The sequence below is a fragment of the Haliotis rufescens genome, unplaced genomic scaffold (genome assembly GCF_023055435.1).
Source record: "Haliotis rufescens isolate VD_foot unplaced genomic scaffold, xgHalRufe1.0.p SCAF_7, whole genome shotgun sequence".
Taxonomy (NCBI): Eukaryota; Metazoa; Mollusca; class Gastropoda; order Lepetellida; family Haliotidae; genus Haliotis; species Haliotis rufescens.
This window is the reverse complement of record NW_025964361.1, coordinates 31,823,142-31,838,528: the sequence shown is the minus strand read 5'-3', so window position 1 is coordinate 31,838,528 and position 15,387 is coordinate 31,823,142. Positions and strand designations below refer to the sequence as shown.

The following is a 15,387-nucleotide window of genomic DNA, read 5'->3' as shown; positions in this document are numbered from 1 at the left end:
GGGTACGATTGCATGCAACAATCCAGTCAGCGAGCCTGACCATCCAATCCCGTTAGTCGCCTCTTAGGACAAGCATGGGTTGATGGAGACCTATTCTACCCCGGATCTTCACGGGGACCTAGGAACGAAGTACTGTCCCTTTAACTGTATGTTCGTTCATAGTATTCGCACAGATTGTGGGGTTTCCGGACTAAAGAGGTTTCACCGTACACAAGATATACATGATATATATACATGGCCTAAACAGTCGGGTTTGGGTGAAAGTGCCTGGTAAAAACAGCGGCTCCAGACTTATTCTGTTGCACACTTTTTCAGATCAACCCATAAGTCAAGAACCTTTGTCTTTAGAATCGCTGCACTTGTATTGTACGCAGCAGATGTAATTCAAAGTTAACATATGTAGTTTCAACGAAATAAGTAAACGCGTTATCGTGTCACCAGATTGTCTGGTCCAGACGATTGTCCGCAAGCAGAAGTCCTCTGGCAGGTGTATTAGCGGAGGACGAACAAACGCTTACATTTTTATGCAAATTGTGTGAGTGGCGGGTGATATGTTTACAATTTCGCGAACACCTGGGCCCACTTGCATAAAGCGATCTTAGCGCTAAGATGATCGTAACTTCTATACTGTAACATAGGCTTACAATCTGTTACCACGTTGTTTTCATTCTAACTTCACACAATATGTCCAACAATACGATAAACACAACCGTTTCATCTCAAATAAACAGCGCCACCTACCGAGGTCCCATACACGTCCATCAGAATGGCAAAGTTTGTCAGATGGTAGCAATGACAGGTCACGTGACTTCCGTTAAAGCTCTTCAGCTGGCATCCATCACGGGACCATCGGGTTTTGTCAGACCTGTACATGTTTCATAGCATATAATGATCACATTGGTCAGTGTCCTTAGTAGAATACAACTTTCGTTGAATAACCTCTACTGCTAGATAATAGCCTGAATCATTATTGTGATTTATTATTACATCACAACAGATGATGAAGGCACACGGGAGCTTTGTTGAGGTCGTGTAGACAAGGGTATCTTCTCTGCAGCTACTAAAGTGTTGAAAGTGATATAATTTTCCATTTTATGGGTAGCCTGCTGATATCAGGGGACGGGGGTTCAAGCGTTCGCTCGACACGGCGAAGACACGGGTTCGATTCCCCACATGGGTACAATGTGTGAAGCCCATTTCTGGTGTTCCCCGCCGTGACATTGCTGGAATATTGCAAAGAGCGGCGTAAAACCATACTCACTCACTACTGATTTTGACGCGGTTGATCGGGACAAAAATTCTGTCACTGGTGTCGTCAAAGACACACGCACACATTTAAGTACTAATCTCTACCTATGTACTTACAGAGCTGTCATGTTCATGAAGACGCAGTACTCAGTCAGGTTGCCCCTCAGTGTTGTGTTCTGGATCAGTAAAATCAAACTTAATGTCCAGGACACCGTTCCACAAAGCGATCTTAGCGCTACGACTATCGTAAGCCAGTGTATGGGAGTTACGACCATCTTAGCGCTAAGATTGCTTTGTGGAACGGGGCCCAGGACATGCAGGTACAGACTCTGCACTGGCATTATCACTGGTATAATTAATATATATGCATGTTGGCATAAGCTCAGAGTGGAGACAAGAAGACATAAAGGTGAAAACCCAGACGAACGTTTATGTAAATATTGTGTACATTTTGGATCGGGCAATGTCGAAAATGATAACAATATTCAGAATTACGAACTCGCCATGTTGATGCGCATCCCTTCACTCATCCATCTTTCAGTAATTTTGTAAATCTTATGTCTTCAACATGTAAACGTGCTGTCTAACTATATACCACGCTATGAAGTTTATAAAGTCGCTCCACATGCAACGTTTATTAAGGCATATGTATATATTCATTGTTATGTCAAATATCACGGCTTTGTATATATATGGGCCTGTAGCCTTAGAGCTTCTGAATAAACTCATTATTCTATATGCATATTGGAGGGCATGGTTCACTGCATCCTCGATTATTCTGGGTCCATTCCCCACCATAGCTTCGTTTCGGACGTGACGTCATCTCCACCTCGCTAATCACTAACTTTGCACAGTCTTTGTGTCATTTGATTGGAAGCAAATACAAGTGATATGAGAGATGGATCCTGATTGATCAATAGGAGGGACATAGAAGGGACATAACTCGTAATAACCACTGTTAGCGCTACGATCGAGTCTGGAAATTCCAGCCCAGTTCAGAAGGGTGGAAACTGGGCTTTTATAGTCAGTTAACGACCTCGCCTAGGGGAGATATCAGGAAGTATGCAGCAACAACCTGAGGCAATTCGCTCTGGCTCCCAGGGTTCGCATCCCTGATTTACCCTGATTATGTTTCTTGGTTTGTCGTCCCCCGGAGATGGTACGTAAGTCCACGTCAGTCACAGTATATTTATTACTGCCACGATTTTAATCGCAAATATATGTTCTTTTAATTCGGCTAAATTGACAATAATCGCCAACACCTGAAGAATGATGTAAATCCTGCTAGGGTTCATGCAGGAAGCTAAAGTACTGTAAGTCCCCATGGTCCCTAGTGTGGTGATCTACCTTCAGTTGCTGGCGATCTGTAGCTTTTTATTATGTATTGTTCTGTCTAGTAATGTTTTTTTTAAGGTTCCATGCTAGTTTTAAATCATAACCTGTGATAAGTCTAGTTATTTTACTGTCCGTTGGTGACAGGTTTTTCTAGTTTACATGTATTTATCATATATAACCTTTGAAAGCCACGATATGGCTGAAATACTGCCGATGTGACTTTAAATTTTACTCACACACTCACTCTTGGTTAGTCAGCTTGTAGGTTTTCCTCTCACATTCAGCTGATACACACAGTATCATAAAGTTGAAATACTGTTCAAAGCAGCAATATAAACCAAACACACTCACTAACCCATCACTGTACCGAAACACAACAACGTGATACTACAATATCCTAATGTGTCCCTGACCTTGAGACTGAAGGTGACGATGACGGGTTGATCTAGAGACCTGAATGAGGTCTCCGGCACCCCGAGGACCCGACTGGATATCACATCCGAGTTGACCACGCCCACTGTACCCGGCTCCGAGCTGACGTTACAACAGAAACAACAGAATGGAAGTGTTGTTGAAACAACATCTGTCCGTTACCAACGAAAATTCTATATAGGTTTATAGCGTTTTGTATGAAAGTTCAGTACATCGTGATTCTTTGTGCCGTGATACAAGTATGCCATGTGCAGATACAAAACAATACGAATATGTATTAAGAGTAAAATGATATGAAAACGAATTGTAATACACACTATTTGATACGGTATTTCTAAGTTCTCTAGTTATTATTTCACTCAAATGTAGTAAATATCTGTTTGTCTAGCACCTATATTTGATTCGTTCTATTGAACAAAGCAGTTTGCCTTAAAAATTGTATCGTATCGGGGGCACGGGTGGCCCAGTTGTCTAAATGCGCAGTTCTTAGCTGAGTTGCGTTCATCAGGCGTGCTAGAAATCTTTTATACTGGGTACGAATCTCAGACCATACACGTAATCTTGGGTTTCATCAAAGTGGTAGATTTCTAAGGCCCCCCATCACTGTGGCCCTTCCACCCACGTGACGCTGACATGATTCAGGGGGCGTGTTACAGGTTTGGGCGTCACGTTAAGGGGCAACCTACCCATTGTGTCGATCTTCCTTCAACGACAGCAACGTTGCTACGGACCGGAACTTGGCGTAGTAGATGTTGAAAGACGAACCTGAAACAGCGGAGACGACTTGATAACATCTGACAAATCCTAACGATTCTAAGAACAAATCAAGGTCATGATTCCATGGTACTGAAAGACCATTGTCATCTCGAATGTACTGACCGTCAGTGTGTCCAGACGCAATGTCCGCCACGGCGGAGGGCAGTTCAATAAAGCTGGAGTCTGCAGATCCTACAAACGCCGGAAGGTGGGTCACGTTGACCCCTCTCTGGACACTGGTGACGCGGAACTCTACAACAAGATAGCGGCATTACAAACCCAAGCCTGATAAGTTAGTGAGTTAGTTGGGGTCAAGTTACTTTATAATGTACTTGATATCAATCACGTCAGTGACTCTCGCCGCAAAGGGCGGCAAAATTGCTGATGCGGCATTAAGCAGCATTAACAAACTCTCAATCTTAACGTGGATTCAACGCCTTTTTGAATATTATTTCCGTTTTATCGGCGCGAGTCTCCAATGTATCTAGAACATATTTGTGCCTATTTCAATCTTAAAGTTAAAGTTTTGCCAATATGTCTTGCAATAAGAACCCAAAGCCCCTTCAACATAAATGATATCACGACTTTATCCACTAGGCCATCATACAATGATATAGTGAGTGAGTGAGTGAGTGAGTGAGTGAGTTAAAATTTAACGTCGCATCGGCATTATTTCAGCCATATAGCGACGAGACCAAGTAAATATATTATGATTAAGTTGTTAATGAATTTTTTTATTTAAAAACATTGAAATACCCCTACGTATGTAACAATCGTTACTAAGCATAGCGTTGTACTTCATGCGTCCTGGTGGTCCATATTATCCCCAGCATCGGAATAGACACTGGACTACGAGTTCGTAGCAGAATAGTACAACAACATTATCAAGTGTATATTAATTACATGTGTTTCCATGACAACAGTCACGTGACCTACCCAGGTTCCTTGATGTGACAATAAGAGGGTCATTTGACGTGATGGAGTTCACAGATCGACGTCGTCTAAATTGATGCACCATCAAATTCTCAGCCAAAGCCTCCGTCGACTCCAGCAGAGACGTCATCTTCTCCCCTATCATGCTCTGCATATAAGAAAACACTCCAGTGGAATCTGACAACCCATTATCTCGATGACTTTGGTCGCTTTCAGAATATTACTCAATTTCTAAAACTTCTAAAGTTTCATTAGGTCTATTGTATCACTGGTAATATTTGTCTTACTAGTGAGAGTCACCACTCGTATCACTTGCATTTGCTTCAATCAAAATGGCGGCGCCCAGTCAAGACGATCTGATCGATAATCAAGATCTATATTGTGATAAAACGTATCTTACATCGCGAAGTGAAACAAATCACGTGAGCACCTTGATTAAAAACATGAATGGATTTGGAAAGTATCTGTTGACAACGAGTTGGCAGTGCACATGCTTTGCCAATCCTGCAATCGTTCGAAATCTGCATGCGAGTTTACGAACCGGATTTCGATTTCAGTGCGAGATTTTGATTGGACTATGCATATACTCGTTAGTCCAGCCATAATCCAACCTCATAATACCAGCCTTGTTCGGCAAGGGAGGAAACTGGACTTTTATGGTCAGTTAACTCCCTTGCCCCGGGAAGAAGGGTGACAAGTACCGTGTCTGTTGCTATGAGTCGGCCATGAGATCGAACCACCGGCCTTCCCGTTATATTTGTCGCATAATAAGTTTGCGTGCACGTACCGTTTTTGTATTTCTCCATATGATGATTGTCTCCGGGTCAACGATGTTGTCAACGGCATCGCCATACAGCTGTGTACATCAAGAAAATATCTCAGATATACTGAACCAAAAAAGTTCATGATCATCAATATGTTTGGGGATATTGTCATGGACCAGACAATACAGGGACTGATATATCTACTATATATTCTTTATTCCTCCATACGAGAGTTACAGACATATAAAAACAGAATTTACAAGTGTTCGAAAACAGGCATTCTTATGTTAAAGTCTATCCCTGCTCACATGTCAGAACATATAACGTTTCTTCACAAGGTCTATATATTTCTTCAATTGGAAGAGACCTTTGACTGCAGCTTTTGCAAAATTCTCTACAGTCTCTGGACTTGCTGGGATCGTGGGCCTACATGCAAGGAGAAAGCAAACTAACTTAATTTCCTGCTTGTTATGGAGAGCCACGCTGACTTTCACTGGACAAGTGTCCACTTAGCTACACCAGAAATTGTCTCTGAGTTGCTCTGTCTGTGGACATATACACACAACATGAACGAGCAAGTCCTGGTGGGCAAACTTGCACATGTCACACGCACCATGTCTCCAGGCTGCACACAACTGGATCATGGATCTTTCAGCAATTTCCCATGCTTCGTGTGTGTGTGTGTGTTTTGTGTTTGTGTGTTTGTGTGTGTGTCAGGTAATCCTTAACTTCTTTTGAGTAGTATATAACCTAATGTTGCAAAAGAAAAATAGTTACATCTGCGATCGACTGCAGTTGGTCAGATATGTCATGGGCAGTGGTCACAGCTATCGACACTATTCGGACGATCCCTGTCGCGAAAACCAGGTCGCCCGGATATAGCTGCGCCCCCTGGTGGTCTCTTACAACGGAAGTGGCGTTTGCTAGCCGTCGCGTGATGTCTTCAATGGCGGCGCTGTCGACAGTCCTGGAGTCTTGCAGGACCTTGGCCTGCAGCACACACCAGTCAAATAAACAGAAACTAACAAAATATGGGACAGAAAGAAACAGTTATATCTCTGGACTGTGCACTGTGAAACGAATAAGAGTGTGCGGTGCAACTGACTGGTTGGTAAACATTGTTAAACGGGATTCGATGTCTGGAAATCTCTTGGACTATTCACCGCGCATGAATACTTTTCCTGATAATTGTCATGTCCCAGGTTTGAAAACTCAGTAACATCCCTGCAAAATGACGGCGCTCTATAAATAATCGACCCTGACCAGACAATCCAGTGAATGACATCATGGGCATCGATCTTCACAAATGAGATACAATGACATGCATCAACAAAGTCGGCGAGACTGACCACCCGATCCCTTTAGTCGCCTCTTACAAGCATAGTCGCCTTTTACGGCAAACATGGGTTGTTGAAGACCTATTCTACCCCGGATCTTCACGGCATGTCAACAACCATACCGCATCTCTTGTATGTTACGTTTAATTACTACTCACAAGAAACGAAACTTCAGTTGACTATGGAGACAAACCTGTTATGTTTTAAATGTTGAGGTTGGCTCACTGTAGATTCGATTCCTTTTATTTTAAACCTAGTAAGGATAAGATATATGGAGGAACAACTTCTTTATTACAATTAGGAGCGACGTTTCGGTGTAGGTTCTAACACCGTTATCAAACAAGTGAAGGCTTTTTCACTTGCTTGGCAGTGGTGTTAGAACCTACACCGCAACGTGGCTCCTAATTGTAATAAAGAAGTTGTTCCTCCATATATCTTATCCTTACTTAGTATTCCAGTTAAACCGAACAGAATGTTTCCAGTAGAAGTGTCCGGATTTGTACTGCTAATTATCATCATCAACACATGATCCATTCCGTTGATACGGCATGTTATTGAACCTGGCAAGCGAAAATACGTAAACGTCGTATAGTTACCAGTTCGTTGATTTCCATGATCCGTGGACTGACGCATTCCCCAAGGTCTGGGCGAGTCCATCTTCCGCCGGTTGGGGTGGAAGAGTCGTGGACGCACTTTCTTGTAGCATTACCTGTCGAAATGGTGAGACAGATTCAACATTTGGCGTCAAGAACTTTAACTTGATATTGTCTTTAAGGTCATACATTAGATTCTCTCCTATTAGGCTGCGGGGCGGTCGGTCAGCCTAGTGGTTAAAGCGTTAGCTCGTCACGCTGAAGACCCGGGTTCGATTCCCGACGTGGGAACAATGTGTGAAGCCCATTTCTGGTGTCCCCCGCCGTGATATTGCTGGAATATTGCTAAAAGCGGCGTAAAACCATACTCACTCACTCACTCACCTATTAGGCTGCGAAAGAGCTGCTTTTTTGAGCCCGAAACACTCCATTCCAGAGAATGTTAGATTATCAAAACAATTAAAAGTAGTGTTCGTGTCGTACTAAAAGGCTGGAAGGCCTATCGTAACACGTCACCTGAATACGTCACAATAGAATCCCTCTCTGCACACATCAGTAGTACATCTTCATTGAACCTCATCCACAAAACAAACATATTGAATAACTGTTGTAGTGTCATGTGAAAGCCGTTTGTGAAATGTCTGACTGATGGCTGTCTGTATTCAATGTAAACCAATACTTGAGTGGCTGGATTTCAACGTCACTTATGATAGTTTTTCAGTAACATCCTGACGAGCATCCCAGTTTTGAGTTTACCACAAGCTGGTGCTCCACCGCCAGGCGTTACAAAGTGAAGGTGGGATGTGCTACGTCTGTGTGGTGTCGGTGTCAAGCTATTTTCAGCACAGCGCACTCCTTACCGATTGATCTATTCTCTGCAAAGCGCACTCCTTACCGATGATCTATTCTCTGCACAGCGCACTCCTTACCGATGATCTATTCTCAGCACAGCGCACTCCTTACCGATGATCTATTCTCAGCACAGCGCACTCCTTACCGATGATCTATTCTCTGCACAGCGCACTCCTTGCCGATGATCTATTCTCTGCACAGCGCACTCCTTACCGATGATCCCTGGCGGACATGACACGATGTCCACACGGTCCGCGAGGGTGTCCTGCCACGTCAGTCCGCTGCCGAACGTCCTGTCCTGATCTTCGAGACAGTGGGCCGAATCTGGTGGAGACATTGAACCAAACAATTGAATGATGATTATATGGATTTTATTACAGTTTTATATACACAAAAATACTTGCAATTAGCATTATAACACGACTGTATTCAATGCAACGACGCATGTTAGCTATCCTAAAATCTCTCGCCTTGATCAACTTTGATATAAAAGACTAACAACTCTTTCCCCCCAAAAAACAACAACAAACTCAAAACAAAACAATCAACAACAAAACAAAGCAGCCAGCATCAAAACAACCTGTACCTGGAGTCAGACCAGCGGCTGACACCATGAGTGAGTGAGTTGGGTTTAACGCCACTTTAAACAGTATTCAAGTTATATCACGGTGTGTCAGCTTAATGTGGGAGGAAATCCCGAAGTGATGCAGGTCTCTGACGTTTCCACTTCGGTGAAACCCACGAGCACGGGTATGGTGCTGACAAACCTAGAAACATAATCGGGGCGAACCGGGATTCGAACCCACAATCAAAGGTTTCTGGCTGCCCAAGGGACGCAACTCTGCACAGCGAATCGCTGCGCCTTAGACGACTGGGCCTACCGTGCCCCCGCTGACACCATGAGCACCGATCTAGACGTGATGAAGATATACAATAAACCAGGCTAAGACTGTGACGACCCCGGCACCATGGGATATTGGTAACCTATTCTTTCCCGCAGGGGCCACGACCTGGAAGCTATTGCCATTCTAAGCCTAGAGGTTGTCATTTTGCGACATTGCCTCTACGTAATTATGGAGAGGTTGCATAAAAACTGTTTCTCCGACACACATTGCTCAACAATCTCTTAGTTCTCCGGACCGCTAAACAAATATTTGAGGACATCCCATTACATGTCACGTCAGATCACCTTTTGCGAACTTTGACTGGCCAATGAAATGATGAACAAGAAGTCGACATTAGCCATTCAGAAAGCAGCTTTCTCAAGATAAACGGGCGACTTCCATTTAAATTTTAAGACTGAACAAAAGAACATTCTGGGATGTCTAATAAATTGTCGAGATTGCATGGTAGTATTTCCCAAGGGCTACGGAAAATATTTTAGTTCAAATGTTTATCTCACTGAAGCTATAGTTAGAACAATGAACTTTTCCTTGGCAATAAAAATGACTGACGCGCAGGATTTAGAGAGACTCGCCGATGACCGAGAAACATTTCCTTTCTTAGCCTAAGCATTAACTGCAAGACATATATATCTCACAACGCTTGCGTTTACAGTCCAGTAACGTATGTTTTGAATGGCTTGAATTAAACTTGCTAGAGCTGCCTATTTTCCATACATAGTTCACCTTTAACCATTACTTCTCCAAGCGGGTAGCGGGTATTTACTTACCGATAGGAATAGAGCACTTGCGTCCTGTGTACTCTGGTGTACATGCGCAATGGAAGCCATCTTCCTCCTCTAGGCACGTGCCTCCATGGTAACACGGCTCCCAATCACAGTCGTCGTACGGAAGTTCACATTGGTTCCCTTTGTATCCTTTTGCGCATGTGCAAGAATATGACCCAATTTTGTTTTCACACGTACCTTCATGTTGGCACGGACTGACTTCACACTCATTAATGTCAATTTCACACAGCTGACCACTGTATCCGGTTACGCATGCGCACTGAAACTGATCAGTTCCATCCACACACGTTCCGCCATTTTGACAGGTAACGCCATTACAGAAGTCAATGTTTGATTCGCAATTTTTCCCAGTATAACCCTCCAGGCAGCCACATTGATAAGAATGATCAACCTCTGTGCAGCTCCCGTTGTGTTGACATGGGGTGGAGTAGCAGGGTTCTAGCGTGGACTTTGCCACCTCGCAGTGCTTGCCGGCGTACTTCTCTTCACAGATACAGCTGTACCACCGCCCTGTCAAGTCTCGCGGATCCAGACATTCCTTTAGGTTGTCTGTGCTGTTGTCACACATGTTTGAGCAAGATGGCCGACCTACAAATTGAAGAGACTAAGTGAATGTAATTGTATTCGGTCTCATACGATATTACACATTGAAGCCATCTGTAATTATGCGAGTCCCACAAAACGACGTCGAGAACGTCAGCAATGACCCACGTCGCTGGAGTCGGGTCACACATTGTATACCCAACCGATCCTCATTTTCAGCATCTGTTTTCTTTTGTTTGTTTGACGCCGCAATATGAAGGCTGTCTGTACATAATCGAATCTGGACCAGACAATCCAGTTATTGACTTCATGATTATCGATCTACGCAATTTGGATGTAATGACCAACCAAATAAGCGTGCCTGACCACCCGATCCCATTAGTCGCCTCTTAAAACCAATTCTTACCCGGCTCTTCGCTGATTTTAGCGGCTGTTATGAGGGTCTCTAAAACAGGAATTCTTAGAGATTAGATGAGGTGAAATAGGGTTTCTCGCCGCGCTAAGATTATTACGCTTATAGAGCGAGTACATGGACGTGTGTGTGTATGGTTGCTTGTACTAGTCCGGACTTATGTCACTTTAATAGTGCCAGCCAACTCATTACACTCCAAAGCGACCAGTCCATGTATTATACCTTTAATGCCGAGCGCTAGGCAGGGTAACAACAAGCACCACCATTTAACGTCTTTCCCGGGCGCCATCAACTCACCTGGCTCGTAGATGACCTGCAGTCTGCCCACCCAGGGGTTGGTGTCAGCGGTGGCGTTATACACCAGGGTGATGTTCCCGGGGGAGAAGAGGGCGTAGTCCGCCAGGCACAGCTCCTTGTTCCACGTCTGGTTCTCCTCGTTGATGGCCTGTGTACAGGGGGACAGTATACATATTTGTTTGTTTGTTTGTTGTTTAACGCCGCACTGAGCAATATTCCAGCTATATGACGGCGGTCCGTAAGTAATCGAACCTGGACCAGACAATCCAGTGATTGACATCATGAGCATCGATCCGAGGAATTGGGGTACGATGGCATGCATCAACCAAGTCAGCGAGCCTGACCACCCGATGTCGTTAGTCGCCTCTTACGACAAGCATAGTCGCCTGTTACGGCAAGCATAGGTTGCTGAAGACCTGTTACGGGTCCGTGTTGTCAGAGTCATGAGTGAGTGATTAGTGGCTTAGTGGGATAATGTGTTTTCAACAATATTCCGGCTGCATCTGTCAACAATCGAGTCTGGACCATACAAACCAGTGATTGATATTATGAGCAACAATCCACGCAGCGGGGATACGATGACACACAATCAACAAAATCACCAAGCCCGACCATCCGATCCATTAAGTCGACAATTTCGACAGGAATACGTTGTTGGTAGCCTTTCCTACTAAATCGCCTTTTCTAACCCAGAATTGCCATGGGGCGATTTACGTGGATGGTGAAGAGTGTCTCTCGTTGAACCAGAGTCGTATCTTTCAAATTTAAGATTCAAACACCTCCGCAATACCTTTGTACGGTTTAGACTTGTTCTAAGTGATCCAAAAGATACAAATAAAGGAAACATATTAAACATTGAAAAGTCACTAAAATTTGCCCATCTGTAGCCTTGGTGTTAAAGACGAATTTCATTTCATAATTATCTGCCCTGTATATAACAAAATAAGAATGGAATATCTACCCACCTGGTTATTTTCATGTATATCTACTAATAACTTTGTATGTCTGCTGTCAAACAGAACTTACGTTACGGGGTCACCACCTGGACCCACAATGGAGGATTAAGAGCGCATTCTGGTGGATGTCTCAGGAAACAGCCATGTTATGACTCACCGTTACAGGCGATTCCCCGCACCAAGGCAGGGGGTCGTTAAATGCAATCCCACGTACAATGGTTATGGCATTTTCTTTAGGGGCAATCTTCCACTCGAATATCTGGTCACGGGGCGGGTAGTCTGGATAACCGGGTGTTTCTATGAAAGTGTCTTCAGAGATTTCGTCACTTGGAACACCTGTGAAAAAGAAATATTTTCCTGATTGTTTCCAGCCTGTGGCACGACATTGACAGTATCGCTGTTGCCCATTTCTAATCTAGTTCCTAATCTTTGAGTCAGCAGTTGTGCCATTGCTTTTTACATTCCCTTCTTACAAAGAACAAACAATTTAAATGTTTCTTAATTTACCAGACAAGTATGACTTGTTTGATAGGCATTACTTAGAAGTTGGCGGATGACAAGATAGACACAATTTTATGGATAACAAGACTGAATGAGGGACATAGTGCAGAATATATATAGCAAGTGGAGGATTAACAGTAGAGGGTTGTTACTGTTAATCCTCTACTCTACTGTTAATCCTCCACTTGCTATATATATTCTGCACTATGTCCCTCATTCAGTCTTGCTTGACAACGGTATAAGGATCTATACCGAAACGTCGCTTTTTACAGTATTAAAGAAGTTGTTATCCATAAAATTGTGTCTATCTTGTCAGACAAGTATGAGTGAGAAGATCATTAAAAGAATTTGTATTTGATCTATGTCGGAAAATATATGATGATACATTGGATGTACATAACCCCGGTCGTCTGGAGATTTTCCCCATTCTCTATTCATACCTTTCACAAGATAAACATTTACGTTCGTCCTCATAAATTCTGTGCTACTTGCTTAAAACTCAAACGTATATTTGTTTTTATAGGTTAATTTTGCACGTTGGTAGTCCTGGGGTCATTCATCACCACTCGTGTCTTTCCGTGACCTTTAAGATGGCCATTCGGAATGGCTTAACGCTTGAGTTGTAGTAATCTTGGTAAGAATCTCGACATGGTGAATGTGATCCGCTATACCTGTGTACTGTAGGCTGAATCCAGGGGGTTGTCCGCTCTCGTCCGTCACAAAGTTTATTGTCACTTCGTTGGAGTTCGACAACAGACCCTCAGAGCCCTGCTTTCCGCAGCCTTGAAATAACACATCCGACCCGTCAGTTATCTGAAACAAAATATTTATAACAGTTTTCGCACTGTTTCTTTTGCCCATACCAATGACTAGAAACACGGATATTTTGGATAAGCAAATACAAATTTTGGTGTATGAGAATAAATTACTGAGCAATAGCACAAATTACGATACTTTACTACTGTCTGAAACCTGAAAGAAGAAAACAATATATTTTTACATATAATTGTTTACAATTCCATTTTACCCCTAACATGTTCAAATTAACAGGGGCGGTCGGGTAGCCTAGTGGTTAAAGCGTTCGCTCATCACGCCGAAGCCCCAGGTTCGATTCCCGACATGGGTACAATGTGTGAAGCCCATTTCTGGCGTCCCCCGCCGTTAAATTGCAGGAATATTGCTAAAAGCGGCGTAAAACCATACTCACTCACTCAAATTAACAGGTTTCCGGATAAACAAATCCGTGCTTAGTGTATATGAATAATTTACTCTGGTTTTCACAAGTAACGAATTTGTACTATAAACAAATTACTATTGTATACATGCTATATGAGTGCCAGGCACTTAGATTAATATATTTGATTTCGTTTTAATTGTTTTTGCAGTGATTACCGCTGGAAACACAATATAACGTTATGCGTACCCTCACGTAGTCCGTGCACGTGTTTTTCTTATCTCTGGGGTCGGCGTTGATGAACCTCCCGACTTCAAGGTCAAACTGGGTGAAGGTCATGTTGATTCTACTCCCGGAATTGACCCGGATGTTCCATGTACAATTCTGGTAGTTCGGGTACATCCGCTTCTCAAACCCGGGACTGTGCACCACCCCGCTCCATCGGATCAAGCTGATTGGCTGCTCGCCTAGTTCGCAGTCTGCACGTGCAGCTGTGGGTAAACAACATGTCACGACGTCAATCTCATTAAAATCAGATCTAGGTTTTCGCTACCGCTAACCAAAGATCTGAGGACATCCCATTACGGGTCACGTCGGAACGACCTTTCGCGAACATTGACCGATCAATGAAATGACTGACAAGAAATCGACATTTGCCAATCAGAAGGCAGCTATCTCGAGCTTTACATCATGAGCATCGATCTACACAATTTGAATACGATGATATGCATCAACAAAGTCAGCGAGCCTGACCACCGGGTCCTGTTAGTCGCCCTTTACAACAAGCATGGATTGCTCGGGACCAATTCTCACTCGGATGTTCACATGTGGGGATTCCGGTTAGAATTGTCGTATATACATGTAGCGACAGCCGACTGAAATGGGTCGGTTAGCGGGGCTCCGTGACTTGTTTGGTCGTGTGTCATCGTACTCTGACGACGATTATTTACAGGCAGTTTTGACGTAGTTGTAATATTTCTGTGCGGTTTAAACAACATTCACTCGTTCATAGCATTGGCAGTGTGGATCAGTGATCAACAGGACGATAAACGTGGCGGTGCATGGTTGCGACCCTTGGTTGTTAGGATCCGCTGATTCGCCTCCAGTATGATCCTTGGCATACCGGCACTACACCAGCGATAATCAAACACAATTGCACAGATCGATGCTCATTTATTACAAACCACCCGTGAAGGTCCGGGGTAGAATTGATCTTCAGCAACCCATGATTGTCGTAAGAGGCGACAAACGGGATCGGGTGGTCAGGCTTGCTGACTTGGGTTTTGCATGTCATCGTATCCAAATTGCGTAGGTCGATGCTCATGTTGTCAATCACTGGATTGTCTGGCCAAGACTCGATTATTTACAGTCCGCCCTCATGTTGCTGGAATATTGCTCAGAGCGACGTTAAACAAAACAAACAAATACTACAAACCGCTGCCATATAGCTGGAATATTGCTGAGTACGGCAAATGACAAACAAATATACAAACAAACACCTTATTTAATTGTTTCGAACAAAAAAACCCACCTGCAATTCAAGTGACCGCCTCACCTTATCACT

At 43.5% G+C, this 15,387-nt stretch overlaps 1 protein-coding gene across 2 annotated transcripts in view; it reads right to left on the bottom strand.

Annotated features, from left to right (window-relative positions):
* The window catches only part of LOC124146037 (adhesion G protein-coupled receptor L4-like), a 43,960-nt gene that overhangs the window by 8,450 nt on the left and 20,123 nt on the right, over positions 1 to 15,387 (bottom strand). For both annotated transcript variants that reach the window (XM_046516087.2, XM_046516088.2), the window contains exons 3-17: positions 14,073 to 14,314; positions 13,321 to 13,462; positions 12,306 to 12,484; positions 11,193 to 11,340; positions 9,923 to 10,528; positions 8,464 to 8,574; positions 7,402 to 7,514; positions 6,246 to 6,458; positions 5,492 to 5,560; positions 4,708 to 4,852; positions 3,895 to 4,023; positions 3,702 to 3,780; positions 2,997 to 3,117; positions 1,366 to 1,424; positions 742 to 865 (exon numbers count right to left, since the gene is read on the bottom strand). In XM_046516087.2, coding sequence (XP_046372043.2) covers positions 742 to 865; positions 1,366 to 1,424; positions 2,997 to 3,117; positions 3,702 to 3,780; positions 3,895 to 4,023; positions 4,708 to 4,852; positions 5,492 to 5,560; positions 6,246 to 6,458; positions 7,402 to 7,514; positions 8,464 to 8,574; positions 9,923 to 10,528; positions 11,193 to 11,340; positions 12,306 to 12,484; positions 13,321 to 13,462; positions 14,073 to 14,314 — 2,480 coding nt within the window. The remainder of the gene's footprint in view (positions 1 to 741; positions 866 to 1,365; positions 1,425 to 2,996; positions 3,118 to 3,701; positions 3,781 to 3,894; positions 4,024 to 4,707; positions 4,853 to 5,491; positions 5,561 to 6,245; positions 6,459 to 7,401; positions 7,515 to 8,463; positions 8,575 to 9,922; positions 10,529 to 11,192; positions 11,341 to 12,305; positions 12,485 to 13,320; positions 13,463 to 14,072; positions 14,315 to 15,387) is intronic.